Here is a 26,881-nt window from a genome sequence, read left to right as displayed (position 1 = left end):
CCAGTCTTTGTTTCTAAAAATGAAAGGAAAAGCATTTATTGACCAATTTTGTTGACCATTTTTATATGCCCGAAAGAATTTCGGACATATTATGTTATACCCCCTGGCGTCCGTCCGTATGTCCGTCCGTCTTACCGGACGAGCAAACATTTGATATTTATGAGCTTCATTCCGTAGTTAAATAAAGAACAAAAACTCATAAAATTCAAATTAAGAGCTATTTTTTTGTTTTTATGAGCTAATTTTGCTTATGGACGTTGGTCCAGGTGGTGTTTATGAGCTGATTTGCCTCATAAATGTCAAAAGTTGGTACGTCCGTCCGTCCGTCCGTTAGCAATTTGGTTTCCGGAGCATAACTTAAGTTTCATTTGGCCCACAATATTCAAACTTCATAGGATGATTGTCCATATTGGGTAGAAGACCCCTATTGATTTTGGGGTCATAAGGTCAAAGGTCAAGGTCATTATGACCTTAAAACTGAAAACAGTTTCCAGAGCATAACTTAAGTTCCATTTGGCCTACAGTGTTCAAACCTCATAGGATGATTGTCCATATTGGGTAGAAGACCCCTATTGATTTTGGGGTCACAAGGTCAAAGGTCAAGGTCACTATTACCTTAGAACTGAAAACAGTTTCCGGAGCATAACTTAAGTTCTATTTGGCCCACAGTGTTCAAACTTCATACGATGATTGTCCATATTGGGTAGAAGACCCCTATTGATTTTGGGGTCACAAGGTCAAAGGTCAAGGTCACTATTACTTAGAAATTGAAAACAGTTTCTTGAGCATAACTTAAGTTTCATTTAGCCCACAATATTCAAACTTCATAGGATGAGTGTCCATATTGGGTAGAAGACCCCTATTGATTTTGGGGTCACAAGGTCAAGGTCACTATTACCTTAAAACTGAAAACAGTTTTCGGAACATAACTAAAGTATCATTTGGCCTACTGTGTTTAAACTTCATAGTATGATTGTCCATATTTGGTAGAAGACCCCTTATGATTTTCGGGTCACAAGGTCAAAGGTCAAGGTCACTATTACTTAGAATTTAAAACAGTTTCTGGGGCATAACTTAAAGTTCCATTTGGACCACAATATTGAAACTTCAAAGGAGGATTGTTATTTGAAGGAGGTAATACTTTATTTTACTCCCATGTCTTACAAATGCTTCATCTTTACTAAAAAAAAAAAAATCACTTTCGGGCATATAATGCTCCGCCTAGCGGTGCTCTTGTTTGTCTGTGTGTCACTGTACACTAGTTATCCCCCCACTTATTAATTGTCTGTAAAGGTAACACCACTGATAACTCTCAAGGTAAACAGCATCCTGTAATTGCTGGTTACCCTTTCCTGCAATTATTATGCCCCCATTTTGAAAAAAAGGGGGTATATTGCTTTGCACTTGTCGGTCCGTCGGTCCGTCGGTCCGTCGGTCCGTAGACCAAATGGTTTCCGAGTGATAACTAAAGAACCCTTAGGCCTAGGAACTTCAAACTTGGTATGGTGATTGGTCATGACCAGTAGATGACCCCTATTGATTTTGGGGTCAAGGGGTCAAAGGTCAAGGTCACATTGACCTTGAAAGCAAAAACGGTTTCCGATCAATAACTAAAGAACCTTAAGGCATAGGAACTTCAAACTTGGTATGGTGATTGGTCATGACCAGTAGATGACCCCTATTGATTTTGGGGTCAAGGGGTCAAAGGTCAAGGTCACATTGACCTTGAAAGCAAAAACGGTTTCCGATCAATAACTAAAGAACCTTAAGGCCTAGGAACTTCAAACTTGGGATGGTGATTGGTCATGACCAGTAGATGACCCCTATTGATTTTGGAGTCAAGGGGTCAAAGGTCAAGGTCACATTGACCTTGAAAGCAAAAACGGTTTCCGATCAATAACTAAAGAACCTTAAGGCCTAGGAACTTCAAACTTGGTATGGTGATTGGTCATGACCAGTAGATGACCCCTATTGATTTTGGGGTCAAGGGGTCAAAGGTCAAGGTCATATTGACCTTAAAAGCAAAAACGGTTTCCGATCAATAACTAAAGAACCTTAAGGCCTAGGAACTTCAAACTTGGTATGGTGATTGGTCATGATCAGTAGATGACCCCTATTGATTTTGGGGTCAAGGGGTCAAAGGTCAAGGTCACATTGACCTTGTAGGTAAAAACGGTTTCTGATCAATAACTAAAGAACCTTAAGGCCTAGGAACTTCAAACTTGGTATGGTGATTGGTCATGATCAGTAGATGACCCGTATAGATTTTGGGGTCAAGGGGTCAAAGGTCAAGGTCACATTGACCTTTTAATTAAAAACGGTTTCTGATCAATAACAAAAGAACCTTAAGGCCTAGGAACTTCAAACTTGGTATGGTGATTGGTTATAACCAATCAGATGACCCCTATTGATTTTGGCGTTAAGGGGTCAAAGGTCAAGGTCACATTGACCTTGTAGGTAAAAACGGTTTCCGATCAATAATGAAAGAACCCTTAGGCCTAGGGACTTCAAACTTGAGATGGTGATTGGTCATGACCAGTAGATGACCCCTATTGATTTTGGGGTCTAGGGGTCAAAGGTGAAGGTCACATTGACCTTGTAGGTAAAAATGCTTTCGGATCAATAACTTAAGAACCCTTATGCCTAGGAACTTCAAACTTGGTATGGTGATTGGTCATGACCAGCAGATGACCTATTGATTTTGGGGTCAAGGGGTCAAAGGTCAAGGTCACATTGACCTTGTAGGTAAAAACGGTTTCCGATCAATTAACTAAAAACGCTTAGGCCTAGGAACTTCAAACTTTGTGTGATGATTGGTCATGACCAGCAGATGACCCTATTGAGTTTTAGGTGAAGGGGTCAAAGGTCAAGGTCACATTGACCTTTTAAGTAAAAACGGTTTCTGATCAATAACTCAAGAACGCTTAGGCCTAGGAACTTCAAAACTTGGTATGGTGATTTGTCATGACCAGCAGATTACTCCTATTGATTTTGGGATCAAGGGGTCAAAGGTCAAGGTCACAATGACCTTGTAAGTAAAAACGGTTTCTGATCAATAACTAAAGAATGCTTCGGCCTAGAAACTTCAAACTTGGCATGGTGATTGGTCATGACCAGCAGATGACCCCTATTGATTTTGGGGTCAAAGGTCAAGGTCACATTGACCTTTTAAGTAAAAACGGTTTCTGATCAATAACTCAAGAACGCTTAGGCCTAGGAACTTCAAACTTAGTATGGTGATTTGTCATGACCAGCAGATTACTCCTATTGATTTTGGGATCAAGGGGTCAAAGGTCAAGGTCACAATGACCTTGTAAGTAAAAACGGTTTCTGATCAATAACTAAAGAACGCTTCGGCCTAGAAACTTCAAACTTGGCATGGTGATTGGTCATGACCAGCAGATGACCCCTATTGATTTTGGGGTCAAAGGTCAAGGTCACATTGACCTTGTATGTTAAAACGGTTTCCGATCAATAATAAGAGAACCCTTAGGCCTAAGAACTTCAAACTTGGCATGGTGATTGGTCATGACCAGCAGATGACCCCTATTGATTTTGGGGTCAAGGGGTCAAAGGTCAAGGTCACATTGACCTTGTAGGTAAAAACGGTTTCTGATCAATTTACTAAAAACGCCTAGGCCTAGGAACTTTAAACTTTGTATGATGATTGGTCGTGACCAGCAGATGACCCCTATTGAGTTTTGGGTCAAGGGGTCAAAGGTCAAGGTCATGACCAGTAGATACTTTATAACCCTTATTAATTGTTTGATCACTGGGTCAGACGTCATGCATAATAACCTTATCACATGACTAATTGGCTGCTGATAGGGGGCATACATGTTTTACAAACATATCTTGTTATTAATTGACTTATACTTTGCTTCTGTTTTATCTATAGGTAACACCACTGACAGCTCTAAAATTTGCTGAGCTTGCAGTTAAGGCTGGTTTCCCTCCAGGAGTTATCAATATTTTACCTGGACCCGGCTCTTCTATTGGACAGGCCATGTCTGAACACCCTGATATACGCAAACTTGGCTTCACTGGTTCAACACCTATAGGAAAAACAATCATGGAAAGGTAAAATGATTTGTCAATGATGAAAAGGTCATGTGGCTTAAGAATGGCCAGGCCCGTTCTTAGGTGCATCGCAGTGTCTGAAGTTATACATGGATTCGAATCTTGACAAGGACTTAAAATTCTTTCATGTGAGGAAGCTATCCAGCTAGTTTACTGAACGTGATTCTACCAAGGTGCCCGTTTGTGCCTGATATAATGCACAGAATGGCACCCAAGGTCATTCTCCTCCAGTAAAACTTGAAGGTCGCCATATGACCTATACTGTGTTAGTGCAACATAAAAACCAATCAATCAAACAATCAAACCATTACAGAGTTGAAAACTGAAAAAAAAATCTGTGTGTTATGATAAGCAAAAAAATAAATGTTTAGATACAACAGTAATTCAAAATTTGACCTCAACAAATTTGTATCATCTACTAAATATATCTTTGTTGAATCAGTTTACTACTTTGAGCTTAAAGGAACTCCACTGAGGTCCAAAAGACTAAAAAATATGAAATATTAATTTCTTCTTACATAGGTCACTTACATAGGCCATATATGACCCAAACTACTGTTTCTGCTGCCAAAGCCATGCAAGTTTTTAAGTTTATTTGTCACATTGCTTTGCAAAAAATGTCTAGTGAAAAAAAATTCTTATGCTAACCAAAAGCATCACTATCTCTTTTGTTTGAAAAATCTGTCAACTTATTATTTCTGTAAGGACCAGATGAACATTGGAGATATGTTTTGTTTATATTTATAGTTGTGCCAAGGTAAATGTGAAGAAAGTAGGACTCGAGTTAGGCGGGAAATCTCCGCTGATAATCTTCCATGATTGTGATCTCGATAAGGCAGTGAGAATGGTATGTACTGTTAGATTTTTGTTTCAACAATTGTCCTGTTGCTTTTGTTGTTGGTTATTAGTTTATACTTATTTTAGTTTTATCATGTTGGAAGCTATAAGCTTATTGAAACACTATCTGAACCGTTCTTGGAACTAACCAGTACTAAGCAATGTTGTGTAAAGTTTCTTGCTCACTCAAACAACGGCTTGCCCCTGACGGGGTTTAAACCCAAACAGCCAGCAATCCTTTGGTTACTAGTCTGACATGTTAATCACTCAGCCATGCTGCCACTGTTGGTTTTTGGGGTCAGTCATGATTAAAAACTTTCTTTCCTGATGGTTATTTTGTTGTATAATTGATTGTCTATGAATAAGATTGCAGGTCGAATCACTTGCTCTAAGCTCCATGATGTTGAATTCTGGGAGTAAAATATTCCGTGTGTAAAGAAGAGGGTACAGTTGTCTTCTATTGAGAGTTATATTGTTGTATAGAAAATAGTCATATGATTTATACAGTATGTGTATTGTTACACCAAACCAAGAAAAAGTATTTTGAAGTTTCATGATGTAAGAGGGCCAAAGAAGATGGACTTATAGAATGACAGAAGAATTTTTTATCAAGAATTAAAGGCTTAGACTATCGGCCTTCGTAATTATATTCCTGCGTATTTGAACTGCAACCATGCATTTTTTTCCAACAATGGATTAAAAATTGATACCAATTTCTCAAGCACTAAGCCTCCAGATTAATGCTAATTTAAAAAAAAAAATAGTTTGAAGAGAACAATAAAGTAATTTATAAGTTGCAAACAACACTCACAATCCACGTAAATAACCAAAAAAAGAGGTCAAAACATGCAACTACAGCCCTTACTTTGTTAGTCACACACTAAAAATATGGTGATAAATACTGCTAAATCATTCATTAATCGCATATAAAATGTGAATTATTAAATGAATCTTGAATCTTTTTTTAAATTTTCTTAAAATCTTTGTACATTGTGCTCTAGTTTGATTTTCTTGAAATGAAATACTTTGGCTCATCTGAAGGCATGCCACTTTATAATAAAACATCATTAGAATGGGAACACTGTTTGAAAAAGAACAAATTGAAGCAAAAAAAATGCACCCTCAGAACAAAATTGGAATCTCAGTGATTGATTACCTGCGATGTATTATTCATTTAAACATTCATTAGCATTTTGAGTAATTATTTATTCTCAGAAGTCTTCATTCCTGAACATGATTTTTTTTCCTCCCAAGGGAAAAAACTAAAAAAGTTTGGCATGAGAAAATTTAATTATAGGGGAAGATTTTGAAATGTCGTTTCATCATGAAATATTCTCCCATTGAGTTGGTGTATTGTCACTTAAGTGCAGTAACAGGTTAACTCTTTATATAATTTAATAGGAGTTAACCCATTACTGCATTAAGGTGATGGTATATGTTTCATTATCTGCATTTTCCCATAATTTTATCAGATAAAATCTTTAATTAATATTGTATCACAGAGTGGGATAGGATAATGCTCTATAATTAGATTTTCTGATTGTGATGATAATTTTTTTTTCCCATTGTGAATGTGTTCATTGAAGGTTTAAAGCTGGTTCAACGTGACAGCATGAGATTTAAAAGTAATATAGTTGCCAGGGAAATATTTCAGTGCCTTACTTTACATTGTTAAAGTTTTTCATCAGTAGTTTCAAGGTCTCCAATATCAAAATGCACTGTACGAGGTCTGTCCGAATAATCATGGACAACAGTATTTAAATACAAAATACTCATTGAAATTCTTAAAGATTGTAACTGATATTTGATACGCCATTGCTGAGTGTACATGCAAAAAACCGGCAAGATATCATTTTTAGCTCGACTTTTCTATGAAAAGGGGAGCTATCCTACTCGCCCCGGCGTCGGCGTCGGCGTCGGCGTTGGCGTTGGCGTCACACCTTGGTTAAGTTTTTCGTACCACCCCACTTTATTTCAGAAGTATTACAAGTATGGCTTTGAAACTTACCATACTTGTTCACCATCATAACCTCCATCTACAGACAAGAGTACATAACTCTGTCAAGGTTTTTGACAGAATTATGGCCCTTTTTTGACTTAGAAAGTGTATTGAGCTTGGTTAAGTTTTTTGTACCACCTCACTTTATTTCAAAACCATTGGAGGTATTGCTTTGAAACTGACCATACTTGTTTACCATCACGACCTTCATCAACAGACAAGAGGACATAACTCTGTCAAGGTTTTTGACAGAATTATGCCCCTTTTTGACTTAGAAAATACATTGAATATGGGTAAAATCCACTTATTGCCTTAACCCTTTGAGATATTGCTTTGAAACTTTTAATGCTATTTCACATCATTACCCCCATCTGTACGCAAGAGAAGGTAACTCTGTCAAGGATTTGTTTTAAAAATTAAGGCCTTTTATCGACTTAGAATCTTGGTTAAGTTTTTAGTACCAGTCCACTTTTTGACTGAACTGTTTGAGATATTAATTTGAAAGTTGGAATACTTGTTTACAATCATGATTCCCAAACATGTCCAGGAGAAGGTAATTCTGTCAAAGATTTTATTTGAATTATGGCCCTTAACTGTCAATGTTTTGTATTATAGGCAAGCACTAAAAAACTTAAAAAATCTAAAAAAATTCATTCCTATCCACTTGTTCACTTTACCATAAATTATGTCATAATAAAATAATTCTTCACTAAATATCTTAATGCTCATGGCCATTGTTCACTTTAAAAATACAGAGATTCTTGTATTGCCTTTTACTGCAAAAACTTTTTTTATTGGCAAGCAATAAAAAAGTCGAGCGCGCTGTCTTACGGACAGCTCTTGTATTTATTTATTTTAGATTAAATTATAAGACTACCTGATAACACAATGTGGCCCACTCCTCATAATAACGTTATGTGACTTTATGTAAATGTATCTTCTGACCTCTTCAAAATATCACCTCTGTAAGGGATGTACTTTAAATGTAAAGCTACCTTCTTATACAAGACATATTACACAAATTGCCTTTTAAACTTCTCGGCAAACTAAGTAGATGACAGTCTTAAAATTTCTGAGATACTATGAACTGTTTGATGTTGTCTTCATTGACTATATTTTCAATTGTCCCCACTGTACATGATCACTTGATTCCAGGCATACCATTTTGCACTTTTTTTCCCCCGTTACCTGTTACATTTTTCTTGTGACACTTGTATACCAACAGTTGCAAACCATTTTTGAAACTTTTCCACACTTCATTAAAAAATTTGCCATATAACATTTTGGCTAAGCTTGGATACACAAAATTTGAAGGCCAAGTTGGATAGGAAAAGGTTACATTACCGGTCCCCATTTTTTTTGCTCACCAGAGGCAAGTTTTGATAGTATGATGTCCCTGACTGTATTGTGAGATTAAGTTGATATTTCATTAACAGTAAAATTCATTCTACTATATTGCAGGCTTGTGGAGCAGTATTTTTCAACAAGGGAGAGAACTGTATAGCTGCAGGTCGGCTGTTTGTTGAAGATTCTATACATGATGAGTTTCTTGAACGTGTGGTAAGTGCTATATGAGCCGCATCACGACAAATCCAACGTAATGCGTTTGCGACCAGCATGGATCCAGACCAGCCTGCGCCTCCGCGCAGTCTGATCAGGATCCATGCTGTTCGCTATCAGTTTCTCTACTTTTAGTAGGTATTGTAAGCGAACAGCATGGATCCTGATCAGACTGCGCGGATGCCCAGACTGGTCTGGATCCATGCAGGTCGCAAACGCATTACGTTGGTTTTGTCATGACAGGACTCGATTATTATTTTATTACATGAATAGAAAATACAAATAAGCTCCTCGTTGCCTGATTGCAATATAAGCCATGGCATGCACTTCATTTTAGTTGCGTGCACTTCATTTAAGTTTAGATTACAAAAGATACAGTTATTGATGTGGGTTAAAATCCAGCCAGGGGCGTAGAATCCTTCTATTTACAGGAGCTATTGAGTTTTTCATGTAGATGTTTTTTTTTATAATAAAGGTAAAAAGTCTGTGTTGTATGACAAAAAGGTGTATTGAATTTCTTTGTGATCATTTTTCCATCATTTAATCTGGAAAAAATTTGCTTTTATAATTATCGTCACAGTGTTGGTGTATCTAAAAAAAACAACTTATGAACCAGAGGGGACTCCTGGGTTACCTTTATTCAGTTAATTAAGAAATCCACTAACCTTAATAGTGTGATCATCGCTAAGAGTTGCATCGTGTATGAGATCACCCTCTCCCTCATTCAGTGTATTATGAAAGCCATAATTTGACCTTCTTAACATTGTTATCTTGACATTAGAGGGGCATATAGGTTTTTACTTAAAGTCAATTAGGAAAGCTACAATATGAACTATTATGTACTACTATGACCTTATATGCCTATCTTTCATCAAATAGGATTAAAGGATGGGGGAGGGGCATATAAGGTCACCCTTGACTAGTAGTACAGGTTGTAGTAAACAATGATCTTAAAGATGACCTCTGAGTGACCTCTTTACAAAGATGATAAGAGATGCATTTACCTGAAAGACGCACAAATCCAACAACAAAGAAATATGAGGTACTAATCCTGGGAGATTCCGTAACCAAGGGACTAATACGAAAGAAAATGAACTCACAAGTAAATGTAAGCATAAAATCAACCAGTGAAGCAACCATTCAGGACATAAATAAAATAATAACTCACAATAAAACACAGACAAAAGAAGCTGATATAATCGTCCTACACACAGGCATAAAAAACATCTCAAATGCAAACTCTCCTCAGTCCATATGTGAAGATTTTACTGATCTAGTTACTTCCATACAATCAGCAAACCAAAATGTGAAAATAGCTGTATCATCCATTCTGCCAAAAAGGAGAGATTTATTATCAAGAAAAAATATTGATGAAGCAAATAATCTACTAGAAAAGCTTTGCAAGAACAAAGGATTCCTCTTCCTAGATAATACAAGCGCATTCATGAAATATGATAAGGTAAATCAGAATCTCTACTATGATGAAGTACAACTGAATAAAGAAGGTTCAGCTTTATTGGGAAGGCAAATAAATGCAGGCATTAGAAAAATCCTTGGGATTAATACCAACAATTCCGGACAACAAGAAAACAATTTCTCTAGAGAAAGTGTAAATTTTCGGAATGCCAACATCTGGCATGGAAATGCTCGGCGACATCAACATCCACATCAAAGATTCCGAATGTATCAGGGACCATGGAATCTCTGGCCAAAGACAACATGGATGGGACCACACCAGTTTTATTAAATGAAAACCGTGATGAAACTGTACTGAACATTACAAATCAAAATGAAAGGATAACAAAACATATTAAACCTATTTCTGAAAATCTAAATTCTTTGGATTATGATGAAAGAACAGATTTGCCTCTTCAAACTTTGAGTGAAGTAACATTCGACAAAAAAGGAATTAACTTTTTTCATTTAAACATTCACTACCTGTATCCTAAAATAGATGAAATCAAAAATTTAGTTGACAAATATCCAGACATTGACATACTAGGTCTACAAGAAACTTTCCTAAGTGATGTTTTTGCTGACTCAGAGATATCTTTAAACAATTATCAACTCTTTAGACGTGACAGAAAATCAAATGGTGGTGGACTTGTTTTGTTTGTTAAAAATTCATTGCCATGTGAACTAAGATCTGATTTACAATCTGAAGATACTGAATCAATATGGCTCGAAATGAAACTTGAAAAGCAAAAACCATTTTTGATAGGTTACATTTATAGGCCACCTTCGTCATTAACTTCATGGAATGATAACATTGAAGAAATTCTTGAAAAAATATTTGTTGAAAACAAAGAAATAATTCTTTTTGGAGATTTTAACTATAATTTTGGAACTACAGGTTCAAATAACTCAGCATGGAATAATATTATTAATACATTTAATCTGTCACAACTTATAACACAGCCTACAAGAGTTACATCAACATCATCAACTATTATTGATCATGTCTATAGTAATCAATCACAAAATATATCATACATTACTGTTCCTATACTTTCTATTAGTGACCACTTTCCAATAATTTTCACAAAACGAACTATCAAAAATGTTATAAAAGGTCCAATTCATTTTACAATCAAATACAGGTACTTAAAGAACTTCAACGCTGATAAATTTCTAGATGATCTGTCAAAACAACCATGGTCCCTTATTGATATGTTTAATGATCCAGATGACGCTTTAGACACTTTTAATAAATTATTTTTGGAAACTCTCAATATACATGCTCCATACAAACAAAAACGAGTTAAGCATAAAAACCAAGCTGATTGGTTCAATGAGGATATAGCTAATGCAATACATAACAGGGACTATGCAAAAAAGAAAAATCATGTTGATAACTTCAAATATTGGAAATTAAAAGTGAAAAAACTTATTCATACAGCAAAAAAAGATTTCTTTCATTATGAAATAAACTCAAATAAGAAAAATCCTAAAAAACTTTGGAAAAACTTGAAAAACCTATCAGGCAAAACAAATGTTCAACAAAATTCTTACATAAATGATGAGAATGGTTTACCGATAACTGATCCAAAATTAACAGCAGAAACCTTTAATACTTTCTTTGCAAGTGTATTTGAAAAAGCTGAAAATGTATCAGAAGGATTATCATATGAATTGAAAACAGCTCTACAAGAATCGGTTAAATCCAAAATTTCAAATCAGTCAAATAAATATGAAATACCCTTTGTTGACTTAAGCTATGTAAATCAGAAACTCAATAGTCTAGACGCCACAAAAGCAACAGGCCTAGATGGTATTGGTGCAAAATTCCTAAAAACAGCAGCTGATGTCATAAGTAAACCTCTATGTAGTATTATAAATCTAAGCATAAAAAGTGGAAAATTTCCAACTCAGCTAAAACAGTCAAAGGTAACACCAATTTACAAAAAAGGACCAAAGGGAGACAAAAATAATTACAGACCAATTTCAGTACTTCCCCTTATCTCTAAAATAATTGAAAAACATGTATCAGACCACTTAAAGCTCTATTTAGAAACAAACCATTTACTTTACACTGCTCAATCAGGTTTCAGGGCACATCATTCATGTGAGACAGCTCTTACAAATATAATTGATAATTGGATCAGTGCTCTGAATGATGGCAAACTTGTTGGAACTGTTTTTTTAGACTTATCAAAAGCCTTTGATTTAGTAAACCACCAAATTCTTCTAGAAAAACTACCTTTCTATAATTTCTCTTCACATACTATAGATTGGATAAGATCTTATCTATCAGACAGGTCACAAAAAGTCAATGTGTCTGGTGTTTTATCTGAACCAGCTGAAGTTGTCTCAGGAGTGCCTCAGGGCTCAGTCCTTGGGCCCCTACTTTTTTTGATATACATAAATGACATCCATCTTCATGTTAAACAGTCAACTACTGATATGTTTGCAGATGACACTTCCCTTACTTCTACTGGAAGTACTTTAACGGAAATGAATTATAATCTTCAAACAGATCTTGATAGTGTTAGCAAGCACATGGTGTAGGCAAAATGCAATGATATTAAATGCACAAAAAACTAAGGCCATAAATTTCTCTTTAAAAAATACTAAATCAAAAAATACTGCTTCATCTACTCTGCACCTTCAAAACAAAGAGATAGAATTTACAGACACTGAAAAACTGCTAGGAGTCCAGGTTGACAAAAATCTTAAATGGAAAACACAAATTCAAAATATTATTAAAAAATGCAATTCACAGCTCTATTTGCTTCTTAGAATCAAACAGTACCTTGATCTCCACTCCAGAAAACTCTTTTTTAATGCTTATATTTTGCTACATATTGACTACTGTTGCACTATTTGGGGAAACTGCAGTAGTGAATTACTTTCGCAAATTGTCAACTTTCAAAAAAGAGCTGCAAGAATTATTTTAGACAAAAGTTTTGATACCCCATCAAATATTCTATTTAAAGAATTAAATTGGATGTCCTTTGATCAAAGAATTATGTACAAAAAGGCAATCCTCGTGTATAAATCTATAAATGAACCATCCTTTCCTATTTATATGAAAAATAAATTCCAAACAATAAATGACAAACATGACTTTAACTTAAGATCTATACAAAATGAAAAACTAACTGTACCCAAACCAAAAACAGAATTTTTTAGAAAATCATTTAATTACTCTGGTCCTGTGGTATGGAACAGCATACCAATCCATATTCGAAATTCTGATACCCTGAGGAAATTTCAATCCTCATATATCCAGTGGCAATTTTCTAACTAACTGTTTGTACATATTGTTTCAAAAACATATACTTTCCATGCTGAAGTTATGAAAATGTCACTTCTCTATGTAAGAAGAAAAAATTGTTTACTTATTTATTGTATTGATATGATGTATAATGTACATATTTATGTTGTCTAAATGTTGATTGTGATTGTATTTTATGTTGTTTTGTATATACTGAGGCCCGCATGGAAGATCGGGAAACTGAATGTGTTAGCCTCATAAAATAAAGTCGTTACTTACTTACTTACTTACTTACTATTTACTTATATCAGGTTAAGGAAGTAAAGAAGATGAAGATTGGCGACCCATTAGACAGAAGTACCGACCATGGTCCACAGAATCACCGTGCTCATTTAGAGAAACTCGTAGAATACTGTGATATTGGTGTGAAGGAAGGTGCTACCCTTGTATATGGTGGAAAACAAGTAGACAGACCGGGTAAGTTTATTTCTGTGTGAATGTTTATTGGATTTTAGATTTTCAACCCTTAAATCCAGGTTTTCCAATGGAAAATTATTGTTTATTAGATAAATGATTGCAATGCAAGTATGAATTTAAAGATATTTTTTTATTGTTATTTTGTCTAGGATTGTTTATGGAGCCTACAATTTTCACCGATGTTGAAGATGGAACAATGATGTCAATAGAGGAATCTTTCGGACCTGTTATGATTATTTCAAAATTCATGGATGGGTAAGGGATTTATTTACTACCATAAATGATGTACCATACCATTCCATTCAGAAGTTACCATGCCAATACCATAAGTAATGAGTGAGACTAGAATAAGTGTGGGAGCCACACTGAATGTCGTATTCCGGTATATACATTGGACAAGGTGTTGGAATGATTAAATGTTAAATTTCACCCGTCCAAATGCAATCAAAGACATTCAATTCATCTGTTCACATGATTTATATACAATAATGAATGAAAATTGTAAGTAGCAGTGAAAAAAAAGATACTTTACTATCACTATTTCTGAAAGGGTTTGTAGGTACTGCACCAAAACTGTAGTGATTAAATCCATATGTAATTCAGTAATTACTGTCAAGTTTTCAAAAATTCTGCCCATTTAGAGTTTTTTCGACCAATTGTTGAATCATAGCAGTTGTAACAGGTTATAAGTTTAAAATGAATATGAAAATATATGAATAAAGATAAGTAAAATTTTTGATAGTGACATTGTGTTTTGTACATAAATACATTTACAACTTCTGTCCATCTTGGCACTAAGTCACTGAATGATTTAAACATTTTTAAAATAAACAAATGATTAATTGGAAATATTTCATATGTTGAAAATATCTAAGTCAATTTAATTTCATGTTTGAAATAGACACAAATTTAATTAGGTCACCTGTCACAAATTCAGTTAAACTTGGCAGGCATGTTCCTTGCATAAAGCTCTACCAATGTTGTTAAAAGAATGAAATTTCATGAAGAACTCTGGTTGCCATCGCAACCAAAAGAGTTTTTTTTTAAACAAAATCTTAAAAAATGTCTTATCAAAATCCAGAAGGTGTAGATCCTTAAAACTTAGTATGCAACATGATCCAATGGTCCTTTAAAAAGATTGTTCAAATTATAACCCTAGGGTCAAGAGGACCCTGCCAGGGGGCTCATAAGTTTTATACATGCATAAAGTTATATAGGAAAATCTTAAAAAAACCTTCTTGTCAAAATCGACAAGGCCTAGTGCCTTGATATATGGTATGTAACATGATCTAGTGGCCCTCTACTAAGATTGTTCAAATTATGCCCCTAGAATCTAAAGCTGGAAGCTAGACAAGTCCATTTAAGAAATTCAGCAAGGTAATTTCTATTTTAATTATAACATAACGTGTATGTCAAGATAAACATTTATGTTTATTTGTCGTTTTAGGGACATCGAGGGAGTTATAGCTCGGGCAAACAATACAGAATACGGCCTGGCCTCGGGCGTGTTTACCAAGGACATAAACAAGGCCATGACAGTGGCTGACAGTATTAAAGCAGGGACAGTGTTTGTGAACACTTACAATAAGACAGACGTTGCCTCACCATTTGGAGGATTTAAACAATCAGGATTTGGAAAAGATCTTGGTATGTCCATGGCTTATTTAACATGCAGTTTATAACCAGGTTTTCTAGCAAGAAACTCTGGTTGTTGAATTGGTGAATGCTAGCCAATGGAAATGTCTGTGGTTCTACTCCGGTGCTCGTTAGGGCATGAAATATTGCAAAAAGGGGTAGCTGAGCCCTTTTTCCATCAGTAAAGCTTGAAATTCGCCATATGACCATATGAGTGTTGGTATGACATAAAACTGAACCATGAAAAAGTAGGTTGAATGTCAGGAGCTGGATGAAAGCAATTTTTTCCAATGTGCAACTGCTCCATTTTTTCTCGAGACCAAAATTTCAAAGAATGATTGTCATCAAGTGGTCTGTGTCATTTTGTTATGATGCTTTGATTTGGTGATTTGGTCTTTTTGGGCAGAATTAAGTCCCTTTACTTTTTCAAACATGGTATTGTGACAATTATTATGACACTTATCTGTGCAGTATTTGCTTGTGTCAAGCATTCATTTTAGCTCAAATAGTTGAAGGATAGAGAGAGAGAGCTAGCTATTGTACTCAGTTTGTGATCTGTGTCACACTTTGGTTACGATTTTGTGTGCAATTTATTGTCTCTTAAACTAGTTAAGGGAATGTGTTGAAAATTCAGAAACTTAAATATTTGAGAGTGTAATAGGAGGTCACTATCCAAGGCCTATAACTCTACCATGGATTTTGACAGAACTAAAGGTCTTTTTGAACTAAAAATTTCTACGTTTAATATCCATGTTTTTGTTGTGTCGCCTCTACGGAGTAGTGGCGACATATAGGGATCACTTCTCCGTCTTCTGTCTGTCCGTCTGTCCGTCTGTCTGTCTGTCTGTCTGTCCGTCTGTCCGTCCGTCCGTCACAAAACTTGTCCGGACTACTCCTCATAAACTACTGGTGCAATTTCATCCAAATTTTACAGGAATGATCAGTACCAAGTCTAGTTGTGCATATTGTCAGGATTTTCCGGTTCAATGATTTTTGTCAGAGTTATGGCCCTTTAATAATTTTTAATTTTAAAGTTTGTCCGGACTACTTCTCTTATACCACTAATGCAATTTCAATGAAACTTTACAGGATTGATCTGTAGCTCAAGTCCTTGCGCATATTGCACGGGTTTTCCGGTTGAATGATTTTTGGCCGAGTTATGGCCCTTTGATAAAAAGGTTTCTTTTTCTGTGTGTTGCCAGATACACAAAAGCTTGTCCGGACTACTCCTCATAAACTACTGGTGCAATTTCATCCAAACTTTACAGGAATGATCAGTACCAAGTCTAGTTGTGCATATTGTCAGCATTTTCCGGTTCAATGATTTTTGTTTGAGTTATGGCCCTTTTATAATTTTTATTTTTAAAGTTTGTCCAGACTACTTCTCTTATACCACTTATGCAATTTCAATGAAACTTTACAGGATTGATCTGTAGCTCAAGACCTTGCGCATATTGCACGGGTTTTCCGGTTGAATGATTTTTGGCCGAGTTATGGCCCTTTGATAAAAAGGTGTTTTTTTCTGTGTGTTGCCAGATACGCAAAAGCTTGTCCGGACTACTCCTCATAAACTACTTGTGCAATTTTATCCAAACTTTACAGGAATGATCAGTACAAAGTGGTTAGTCTAGTTGTGCACTGTCCGTCTGTCACAAAATTTGTCCCAACATGAAATTGGCCATCATGAGGCGACACATGTGATTACTGATCGCTCTTGTTTTTACTATCAAGTTCTCAGAATAGTTACACCATGTGAAATTACAAATGCATTCCTGTATTCAATGTATATCAATGGATGTGCAGAATTTTTGAGTCCAAGTTCAAGTCCTCGGCATGACATCCAAATTGTTTTCATTGCATTGTTCATATTATATGCTGATTTTTTATATTTTTTTGGAACTCATTCAGCTAATTCTATACAAACAATTTAGTCAAAAAGCATAAAAACATACACTTTAATTTTTTTTACATAGATTAATGAAGATTAATGAAGCACTAGAAATTGAAAACTCTGAAAAGGACAATAAAGAAATAGAATAATTATTAGATTGAATACCTATTTTTGTGGGATTCTTAGCTAGATTTGAGTGAAACACATTGTAAAAGTTTTCATTTCTGAGTCATATTGCACAATAAGAATGAATGTACGGGAAAAGCGCAAAGAGGGAATGAGCTTAAAATTTGCAGACAAGTTATTCAGTTCAGACCTTTGTCAAATGGGTGACAAATCTCGGAAACATATTTCCATTCCTGTCATGTTAAAAAACCTTAGTGAAGTCCCTTTAAGCCCTGATACAGATTTATTTATTGTACAAATACTGCTAGTAACTTTGTGGAGGGGGAGGGGAATGAAAATATCATGGCTGGTTTAAATTACGGTGCATTTTTATATAAAAAAAATAATCTCAACATATTAAGGTTTTCGGATAAGTGCTAAAGACATCATTTCTCTGCTATTCTAATCTAAAATAAAGTGGGTGGTGATGAATGTGTTGAAATGTTAGCATGCCAAATTTAGAACAAATTTATTGTTAGAAATTTGCGCAAATTATGTGAAAACAGTTGTTGCTCAAATGGAATGAAGTAGAATATCAACTGTTTTTGTATCAATTCCTCCAAATAAGGGTAAATTCATAAATGAATTTAATGCATTGGTGAATTCAATTTCATAATACATTTAATATCAAAAGAATCATTTAAAATCTAATAAATCGTGCCTCAAGATGAAGTAAAATGCATATTGAAAACTGAATATGCTCAGCTTGCTTCAAATAGAAAGGAAATTACATGATAAAAACTAGAAAAAAGGTTAACAGATCTTGACATTGAAACACTGCAGTCAATTTCCATTAGATTTAATGAAACAAAAGTTGTGGTAATTGTAGTTTTGTTTATTATTATGATATTGGGAACTTAATTTTTATGAAATAGCTTTTGAATACTGATTTGACCTTGGAACTGTCATTTGGTGAATGTGATTGATTTAAAGATGTTCATATTGCGTGACTTTAGCGATTGGTTGCACTTTTACGCTACAAGCTGACTGGGCATGTCTGAAACCGAAACATAGCAGACATGTTTTTATAAAAGCGAATAGAGGTCATAGATAAAGTTTGGGTTGCGGGTTCAAAAGCACCAGATATGAAGTAAATGCATATCGGACTGATGCACATTAAAATTTTGCACCTGATTAGTAATACCGTCAATTTCTATCCTGTCTATTTCTACACACCTGTAAAGAGTATCAGGTCTGAGTAAAAAGCACATACCTTAGAAATCCATTCATTTTTTAGTTCGTTAGAAATGTCAAATATGTGTATAAGAAGGATTTAAAAAAGGATTTATTGCATGTATAATGTAAAACAACTGAAGAAAGTACTGTTAAACTAGGGCAGTCATTGAATATTGCGATATCGATATATCATCGATATTCGTCATTCGATACAATATCAATACACACTTTCACATATCGATACAAGCTAAAAAAAAATTCTGGTAGTAAATCTACATGTACCTCTCTATTTTGGCTTATAAGAGAAGTCACTTGTTTCTAGTTTTCTTGGCTAACTTGAACCTTTAACTCTATTTTCAAAAATCAGTGACAAGAATAACAGAAAAAACAAACTTTCTGTTAGTATGTAGCATTTGTAATGTGTAATACAAGCATGCATAACACCATGATCCCAAATTATAACATATATATAATGTTTTTCATTGAATCTATTGTCAAAGTCGATATTTCGATGTATCGTCGATATTTGTCTCTAGATATATCGATACAAAAGTTTCCATCAATGACAGCCCTATGGTTAAACATGCAGTAATGTGTCATAAAGGTTGCAAACTGTAAACAAAGTGGTCCATGACTTCCATACAAAATACTTCCCTATAATTATGCCAATTGCCAGGAGAGCTGAAGAAGCAAAAATTCATCTGCTTGGCAAAGGCGTAATTTTTGGAAACTTTTACAACATACCAAAATTTAAAGTTCCTGAGAAATATAAATGATGCCTTTCAAATACAATGTACTTTACTTTACCATAAATACATGCCTTTTGAATTGTTTTTATTTCACCTCTATTCTTACCTTTTAAATTTTCCACAATTTCATGCCCTAAAATTGAACCACATTTAATGCATTTTGTATTTACCCATTTTATTTACCACATTTGTATGCCTTTAAAATAAACCATACCAGTATTTTTATGTCTTGAACATTTTACAATATTATTCTTTTAACATTTCTTTTAGGAATGTACTCATGTTACTGAAAGTTTTCCTGTTGCGTTTGAAAAAAGTTCTTATCCAAAAAGTGCTCAATTGGTTTCAATAAGGAGAAAAATTAATTCTCTGGATTAAAAAAACAAAGTCCTGAAAGGAAACAATAATGTTGTTTTTGTTGAATGCACATAGTGTAAAGATATTAATGAGATTTCCGACCACTTGTTGTTAATTGCGTAATTTAACAACCTCATTTCAGTTTAACTGTCTTCAATTTCACTGACAGTTACCATGGATACATGTTCATTCCTGTGAGAGAAAATAAAACAATGTTTTCTTTTATTGCAGGGGAAGAAGCATTGAACGAATATCTGCAGACAAAAGCGGTGACTGTAGAATATAATTTATAAAACAGTTTTACAGGGAAGTAGATCTGTGTGGGGAGTATATTGAACAATAGAGAATTGATACTTTGTGTTACACATAAACACACTGTGCGTACTTAAATGTACATAGTTTTGTATAAAAAGATATAAATATAAAAAAAGGTGCCAGAAAAAGAAAACTACACTAAAAAAAGTGACATACACTGAAATTTCTTTTTTTTGTATTTTAGATAAATTTCACTATTTTTTAATACTGAATTGTTGAACCAAATCTAAACTAAAATTGATGATGTCATCACTCTTTGTTGTGTTCACAATGATGTGTACACAAATAATGTCAATTAACATTGTAACAATGTGTTAAATGATACTGTTAATTTGTTCGGACAATTAATATATAGAAATAATTTGGCAGTTTATCAAAAATAAAAAATAAATCGGGTAATGTCAGTTATTGTTTCAGTACATAATATTAAGTATTTCATCAGTGTAATATCATATATTACGATGATAAAAAATGCAGCTATTGTTTATTGACGAAGATAACTTTATATGTATTAATACAAAGTGTATCAAAAAATGGAAGTTTTATTTTCTACAATCATGTTTTTTGTTTGGGTGATTTGATTGTTGATTTTTTTATATAAAAATCATGTTATATTATGTTTTTAGAATGTCTTTGTTTGTGTCATACCATAATGAACTGGTAATTTGTTAGGTATAGATATATTCAGATAAAATGGCAATAAATGAAATTATTACCAAGTGAAACTACTACATTGTCACAGTGCATCAGTAGCACCTTTCTATCATTATTATGGAAGTGAATACCAATACTTACTTAATTTTGTGGTCACACATGGAATTTCGTGGTTTTTGTGCAAAAGAACTTTTTTCATGTTTTTTTTTAATTCATGTACTATTTAAGCAGAAAAAGTAAAAGAAAGAAAAAAAATACAAAAAATTACTCCGGAATAAAATAAAATTTCATTGCATCTAAAATTTGTGAGTATACCTATCAACGAAAAGCACAAAAATTAGTTCTCCACGAATAGTTATAAATTTGCAGGAGATTAGGTAGTCAGATATAGAAATAAGATTTTATCAGTTAATTCTGCAACTTTATTGAAACATACCTGTACAATTTGAAATCGTTTGTACATGGCTATTTGATTTTCACTATGTTTGATATTGATTAAGTGTTTCTATGTTTTAAATATTGAAATAATTCAATATTGATAAAGTGTTGCTATGTTTTTAATATTAAAATAATGGAAATGTTGTATTCAATATTGATAAAGTGTTGCTATCTTTTTAATATTGAAATAATGGAAAAGTTGTATTCAATATTGATAAAGTGTTGCTATGTTTTTAATATTGAAATAATGGAAATATTGTATTCAATATTGATAAAGTGTTGCTATGTTTTTAATATTGAAATAATGGAAATGTTGTATTCAATATTGATAAAGTGTTGCTATGTTTTTAATATTGAAATAATGGAAATGTTGTATTCAATATTGATAAAGTGTTGCTATGTTCTCAATATTAAAATAATGGAAATAAATGTTGTGTCTTACCTGCAAACACGCAGTAAAAGCACTGGCCACCAAATTAAGGAAAAATACTCATATAACTTATTTTAATGGCATTTGTTGAGGATTGGCAATAAAGGCATTGCTCCAATTTTTTTATAGTCATTAGTCAACCTCTCTCTGTCTTGGCCCTTACCCAACCCTACCCTATACACACACCAAAAGAAGAAAAACAAACACAAGAATATTGGAAATAAATTGATAGATTAAAAAATAGAAAAAATAAAATGGAAAAAATATATATAATTATAGTCTTATTTTTATTGTAACTTAATCACCCATTATATGAAATACAATTACAAGATGTAAAAAGAGCTGGGTTTTTTTTATAGAAATTAAACAATAATTTATGGTCTCTAGTTGAAAGAAGTGAAAACAGCCAACATATAAGTTATCTTTTATTGTAAATAATTTTAAGCTAGAGGGAAAAATACTGTTTTTTTTTAAGTGGAAAATGTTACATGTAAATATGGAATTTAATAACCCAAAAAACTATATATAATTACTTTATTCTTACAAAACTAGCCATTATTGTTGTATTTTTTATTTACAACATTAGATGTTTTAAATGCAACCTCTAAATACACTGTATATTAAGATGCAGTATTTGTATAGTTACAAATACTTATTGTTGTAAATGAATGTATATAACAATATTGTCATGGCTTATTTCTTTGGAAATTGACATGTTCAATTGTATATTAACATGAAATATATTCTTGGTATTGGTATATAGCTATTTCATAAAATATACCTTATGGTATATAACTCTATCATGATATATATTGGTATTGGTATATAACTGTATGATCTTGATAAATACCTATTTGTATGGTATATAAATATCATAATATATACCTCTTTTTGTTGGTATATAGCTATATTATATTACATACCTAACGATGTGGTATATAATTATATCACAGTTTATGCTTAAAATCTTTTCAAAAGATTTGTTTGGACACTTGTTAATAATTAAAGTGAGTTTCATAAACATTGTTGTTATTTTGTTCCATATTTTCAATCAAAGTTACCTCTATTATAGATAGTGGGGTAAATTATTTCAGTACCTCAATTTTGTTTGATGTTAAATTGGAATAAATAACTGGTCAGTATTAATATTGTTTATTTAATGAATATAATAATTTTCATTCTTGGTGCTGTCTAAATTAAAACTATTAGATTCATAGTAATATTGATAACAAAAATGATATAGAGTAGCTAATATTTCAACAAGTTGTTGCATTGATATTTTATATTTGAGTTTTTATGTTAGATTTTGTTGCTTTTCTTTGTCATTGCTTGCTGTACATTATATTTTGCTTATAATTACTTTCTCTACAGCATACAGCTGTACAAATAAGTAAGGTTTCTATTGTTTTTGTTTGACTTATAAATACTTACTGCACAGCGTACAACTGTACATGCCACATCTTCTTCCGCTGTGTTTGGGTTATTATTTCTTGCTGCTGTAAACTGTACGTGTCCAACCTTAATTCATTGTTTATAATTGCGCACTGCACAGCTGTAAGCTGTGCATGTTCAGCCATAATTCACTGTGTTTTGCATAAAATAATTACTAACTGTACAGGAAAGGTACAGCCTTCATTTACAATGTTGGGTATATAATTACTGCACAGCAGAGGTACAATTTTCATTCACTATGTTTGGCTGATAAATACTTACTGAACAGTATTTATTATCCCCCGCCGATGGAATCGGGAGGGGGATATAGTTTTGGCGTTGTCCGTCCGTCCATCCATCCGTCCGTCGTCCGAATTTTGTTTCCGGAGTAGTTCTTTGCAACTACTGGCTGGAATTCAACGAAACTTTATGGGAATCATCAATATCAAGAGGAGATGCGCATATCGTCGGCTTGTTCCGGTCCGACCCTTTAACTTAGAGTTATGGCCCTTGATTAGTTATGTAGTATGCATATAGAGTAAAAATCGTTTCCGGAGTAGTTCTCTGCAACTACTGGCTGGAATCCAACGAAACTTTATGGGAATCATCAATATCAAGAGGAGATGCGCATATCGTCGGCTTGTTCCGGTCAGACACTTTAACTCAGAGTTATGGCCCTTGATTAGTTATGTAGTATGCATATAGAGTAAAACTCGTTTCCGCACTACTTCTCTGCAACTACTGGCTGGAATTCAACGAAACTTTATGGGAACCTTCAATACCAAGAGGAGATGCGCATATCGTCGGCTTGTTCCGGTCAGACACTTTAACTCAGAGTTATGGCCCTTGATTAGTTATGCAGTATGCATATGGAGTAAAAATCGTTTCCTCGCTACTTCTCTGCAACTACTGGCTGGAATTCAACGAAACTTTATGGGAACCTTCAATACCAAGAGGAGATGCGCATATCGTCGGCTTGTTTCGGTCAGACACTTTAACTCAGAGTTATGGCCCTTGATTAGTTATGCAGTATACATATAGAAAAAATATTTGTTTCCTCGCTAGTTCTCTGCTACTACTGGCTGGAATTCAATGAAACTTTATGTGACACTAAGAGGATATGTGCATATAGTCGCATTGTTCCAGTCAGATACTTATAACTCAGATTTATGGCCCTTGATTAGTTATGTAGTATGCATACATCTCATTGGCATTTTCAGATTTTACTATTTAACACAAAGTTATGGCTATGTTATTGCCCTGAATATTTATCAAGTTCAAAGAATATTACTGTTTATGCCATGATTAATATATAAATAAAGCCTTATGTCTTCAGTTGTTGTGTTAATAATAACCAGTACTCGGCGGGGGATATAAATTCATCGAATTTGCTTGTTTATTAATTACTGTACAGGAAAGGTACATCCATTATTTACTATGTTTGGTTTATATTTACTGCACAGAGGAGGTACAGCTTTCACTCACTGTATTTGGCTAATAATTAACTATTGTACAACATACAGCTGAACATATCTATCCTTTATTACTTTTGTTTGACTTATAAATAGTTATTAACTAAATAGCTCGCAACTGTACATGCCTGGCCTTCCTTCACATTATTTAGCTTATAATTACTATGGGAGAGGTACATCATCCACTTACTATGTTGGCTTATAATTACCTATTGTACAGTAGATGCACATTCTTCTTTAATTATGTTTGGTTTATAATTACTTATTTCATGGCAGAGGTACAACCTCCATTCAGTATGTTTGGCTTAAAATTACTTATTGCATAGCACAGGTATACCTCCATTTATGATTATTAATTGTACCTCAGAGGTACAACTTTCATTTGCTGGCTTATGGGATGGGCTGATTTACGAATGAGGCAGTTCTTGATTTGATGCTTAATAAGACAATTTATAGAAGCATTGCTTTTTGTTAGATTTTATTGTTGTTAGTTAATGAAATGAATCAAAAAGATAGCGAATAATATTTATAAAGAAGGTGTCTCAAAGTATTTTATGAATAATGCCTTACTAGTCTTACATAATATAAGTGCTGTATCATTGTCACATTTGCCATTTCATTCATATACATACAAATACAAAGAGATGAAAATGTGATTGAAATATTAATTCAGTTATTAACAAGGTGAAGCAGCTATCAAGCTAGATTAAGGAATTTAGTTGTTCTTCTCCGGTAGCCAAATATTGCAAAATTGAAATGTTGCAGACTCGGTTTGTTTGAGTCTGTAAATGGTTGATGAAGTGATGGTAAATGTAAAAGATTACACAACTAAAGATAAAACTAATTTCTACTTATTTTGTTTTAATTTACTGGTTTGAAAATATTGTGTTAAATGTTAAACAATACTCATATCCTGTTAAAATAAATTTCTTTTTGTATCTTTCTTATTTGTCTATATGCTTTTCAATTAAGACTTGAAAAAAATCATTAGGAAAAAAAGAATGTTAAAAACTTAAGGCTTTGAAGAATTAGATTACATTTTTTTATCTAATCAGGTTTTGGAAATTTTAAGTTTGCATTTTTAAAAAGAGATTTCTTTCATTTATGCATGTATTATTTTATATGAATATTATTTATACATTTGAATTCATGTTTTTATTAAAATAATTTTTCCTACCCACTCCGTTTTTATCACAAAATAGTGTATGAAGTGACTATAAAAATGTGTGTCAAATATGTATCATTGTTTGTTATCTGGTTTTGGTGTGTTGAACAAACCTTTGTTTTGGTTATTTGTTAGGTTTTATGTCTTCTTTTATAAAGAATTTGAGGAGTTTCGTGTATTTATGGAAGAATGTATGTTATACTTGATAAATAAGGCATGTAAGTGGGACTCCACTGAGGTTTTTGTTTAAGTTGACTAAAGATGGATGTTCTAATTTCTGTAGCTCTAGACCGATAACTTGTGTGCAAAATTTCAGATCGTTGGCTCGCTCCGTTTTCCAGAATAAAAATCTCCAACGCTTTACATTCAGATTTGACAGAAAAAATAGTACGAATATACGAATTTAAATTTATTTCTAAGTATATTTCTTAATTATCTTTTGCGTTTCTTATTGTTTTAAGTGCCCCAGCTGATCTATGTAAGGAATTCAAATTTCATGTTTTTAGGCTTTTGGACCTCAGTGGAATTCCTTTAACGAAGCTGGTATCCCTTTAGAACAGTTGAAAATGAACCGTTTGTAATGTGATTGATGATAATAATGTAACAGAAAAATGCTATAACATTACATAAGAACAATTTGGTAACTTTTTTCCAATATCAGAAAATAGAAACATTTGAAATGTAACATGACTTTTTATTAGTTTACATGATTTGAAATGTCGCTATAATATGTTTAATGAATTTATAACTAGTAATAATTTACAGCAGAAACAAACAGCATTAAATTGAAGTATATTATTGCTAAGGTATTCAGGAGATGAAAAGTTTTATTACCTTATCAGTGAATTTGAGATTTGGTTGATAATAATAAAATACAAACAAATAACTGTCGTTTTGTTTGTTTGTTTTTGCCATGTCCAGGGAGAGTATTCATAAAATTCATGTTATCACGAGATTCCTGATTGTGAATTCATGAAGATGGAATCATGTGCTCATGAAGTTGTTAACGTAAATTTTGTATTTGAAATGAAAAATTAAAATGTTATTCAGTTAAATTGATACGGAATTTCATACCACTCGGTCTGACACATTTTAAACAAACATCCAAGCTTTATTATTAATTTTTACATTTTTTGATCTTTTAAAAGGATAAGGTATAAAATAATTAACTCTCTAAGCTTTTAATGTTTTGTATTATCTATGTTTATACTGCAACACTGCATGAAAATTGACCTCCAAAATCATTTGCAATCCCTTAATTCTTTCATAACACTAAATACTTGATCCCTAAATTGTAATTGTTTCTCTTTTGACCAAGTGTCAATAGTCATCT

General features: G+C 33.3%; 1 protein-coding gene across 3 annotated transcripts in view; it reads left to right on the top strand.

Annotated features, from left to right (window-relative positions):
• The window catches only part of LOC132738609 (cytosolic 10-formyltetrahydrofolate dehydrogenase-like), a 54,430-nt gene extending 28,332 nt beyond the window's left edge, over window positions 1–26,098 (top strand). For all 3 annotated transcript variants that reach the window (XM_060726154.1, XM_060726156.1, XM_060726157.1), the window contains exons 15-21: window positions 3,899–4,080; window positions 4,828–4,927; window positions 8,378–8,476; window positions 13,505–13,670; window positions 13,820–13,925; window positions 15,118–15,317; window positions 19,875–26,098. In XM_060726154.1, coding sequence (XP_060582137.1) covers window positions 3,899–4,080; window positions 4,828–4,927; window positions 8,378–8,476; window positions 13,505–13,670; window positions 13,820–13,925; window positions 15,118–15,317; window positions 19,875–19,936 — 915 coding nt within the window. In that variant the 3' untranslated portion in view covers window positions 19,937–26,098. The remainder of the gene's footprint in view (window positions 1–3,898; window positions 4,081–4,827; window positions 4,928–8,377; window positions 8,477–13,504; window positions 13,671–13,819; window positions 13,926–15,117; window positions 15,318–19,874) is intronic.
• Window positions 26,099–26,881: the final 783 nt, after the last annotated feature.

The sequence above is a fragment of the Ruditapes philippinarum genome, unplaced genomic scaffold (assembly GCF_026571515.1).
Source record: "Ruditapes philippinarum isolate M1 unplaced genomic scaffold, ASM2657151v2 ctg188_1_1_1_1, whole genome shotgun sequence".
In the NCBI taxonomy this organism is placed as follows: Eukaryota; Metazoa; Mollusca; class Bivalvia; order Venerida; family Veneridae; genus Ruditapes; species Ruditapes philippinarum.
The sequence above is the reverse complement of the archived record's forward strand: the minus strand, read 5'-3'. Positions and strand labels throughout refer to the sequence as shown.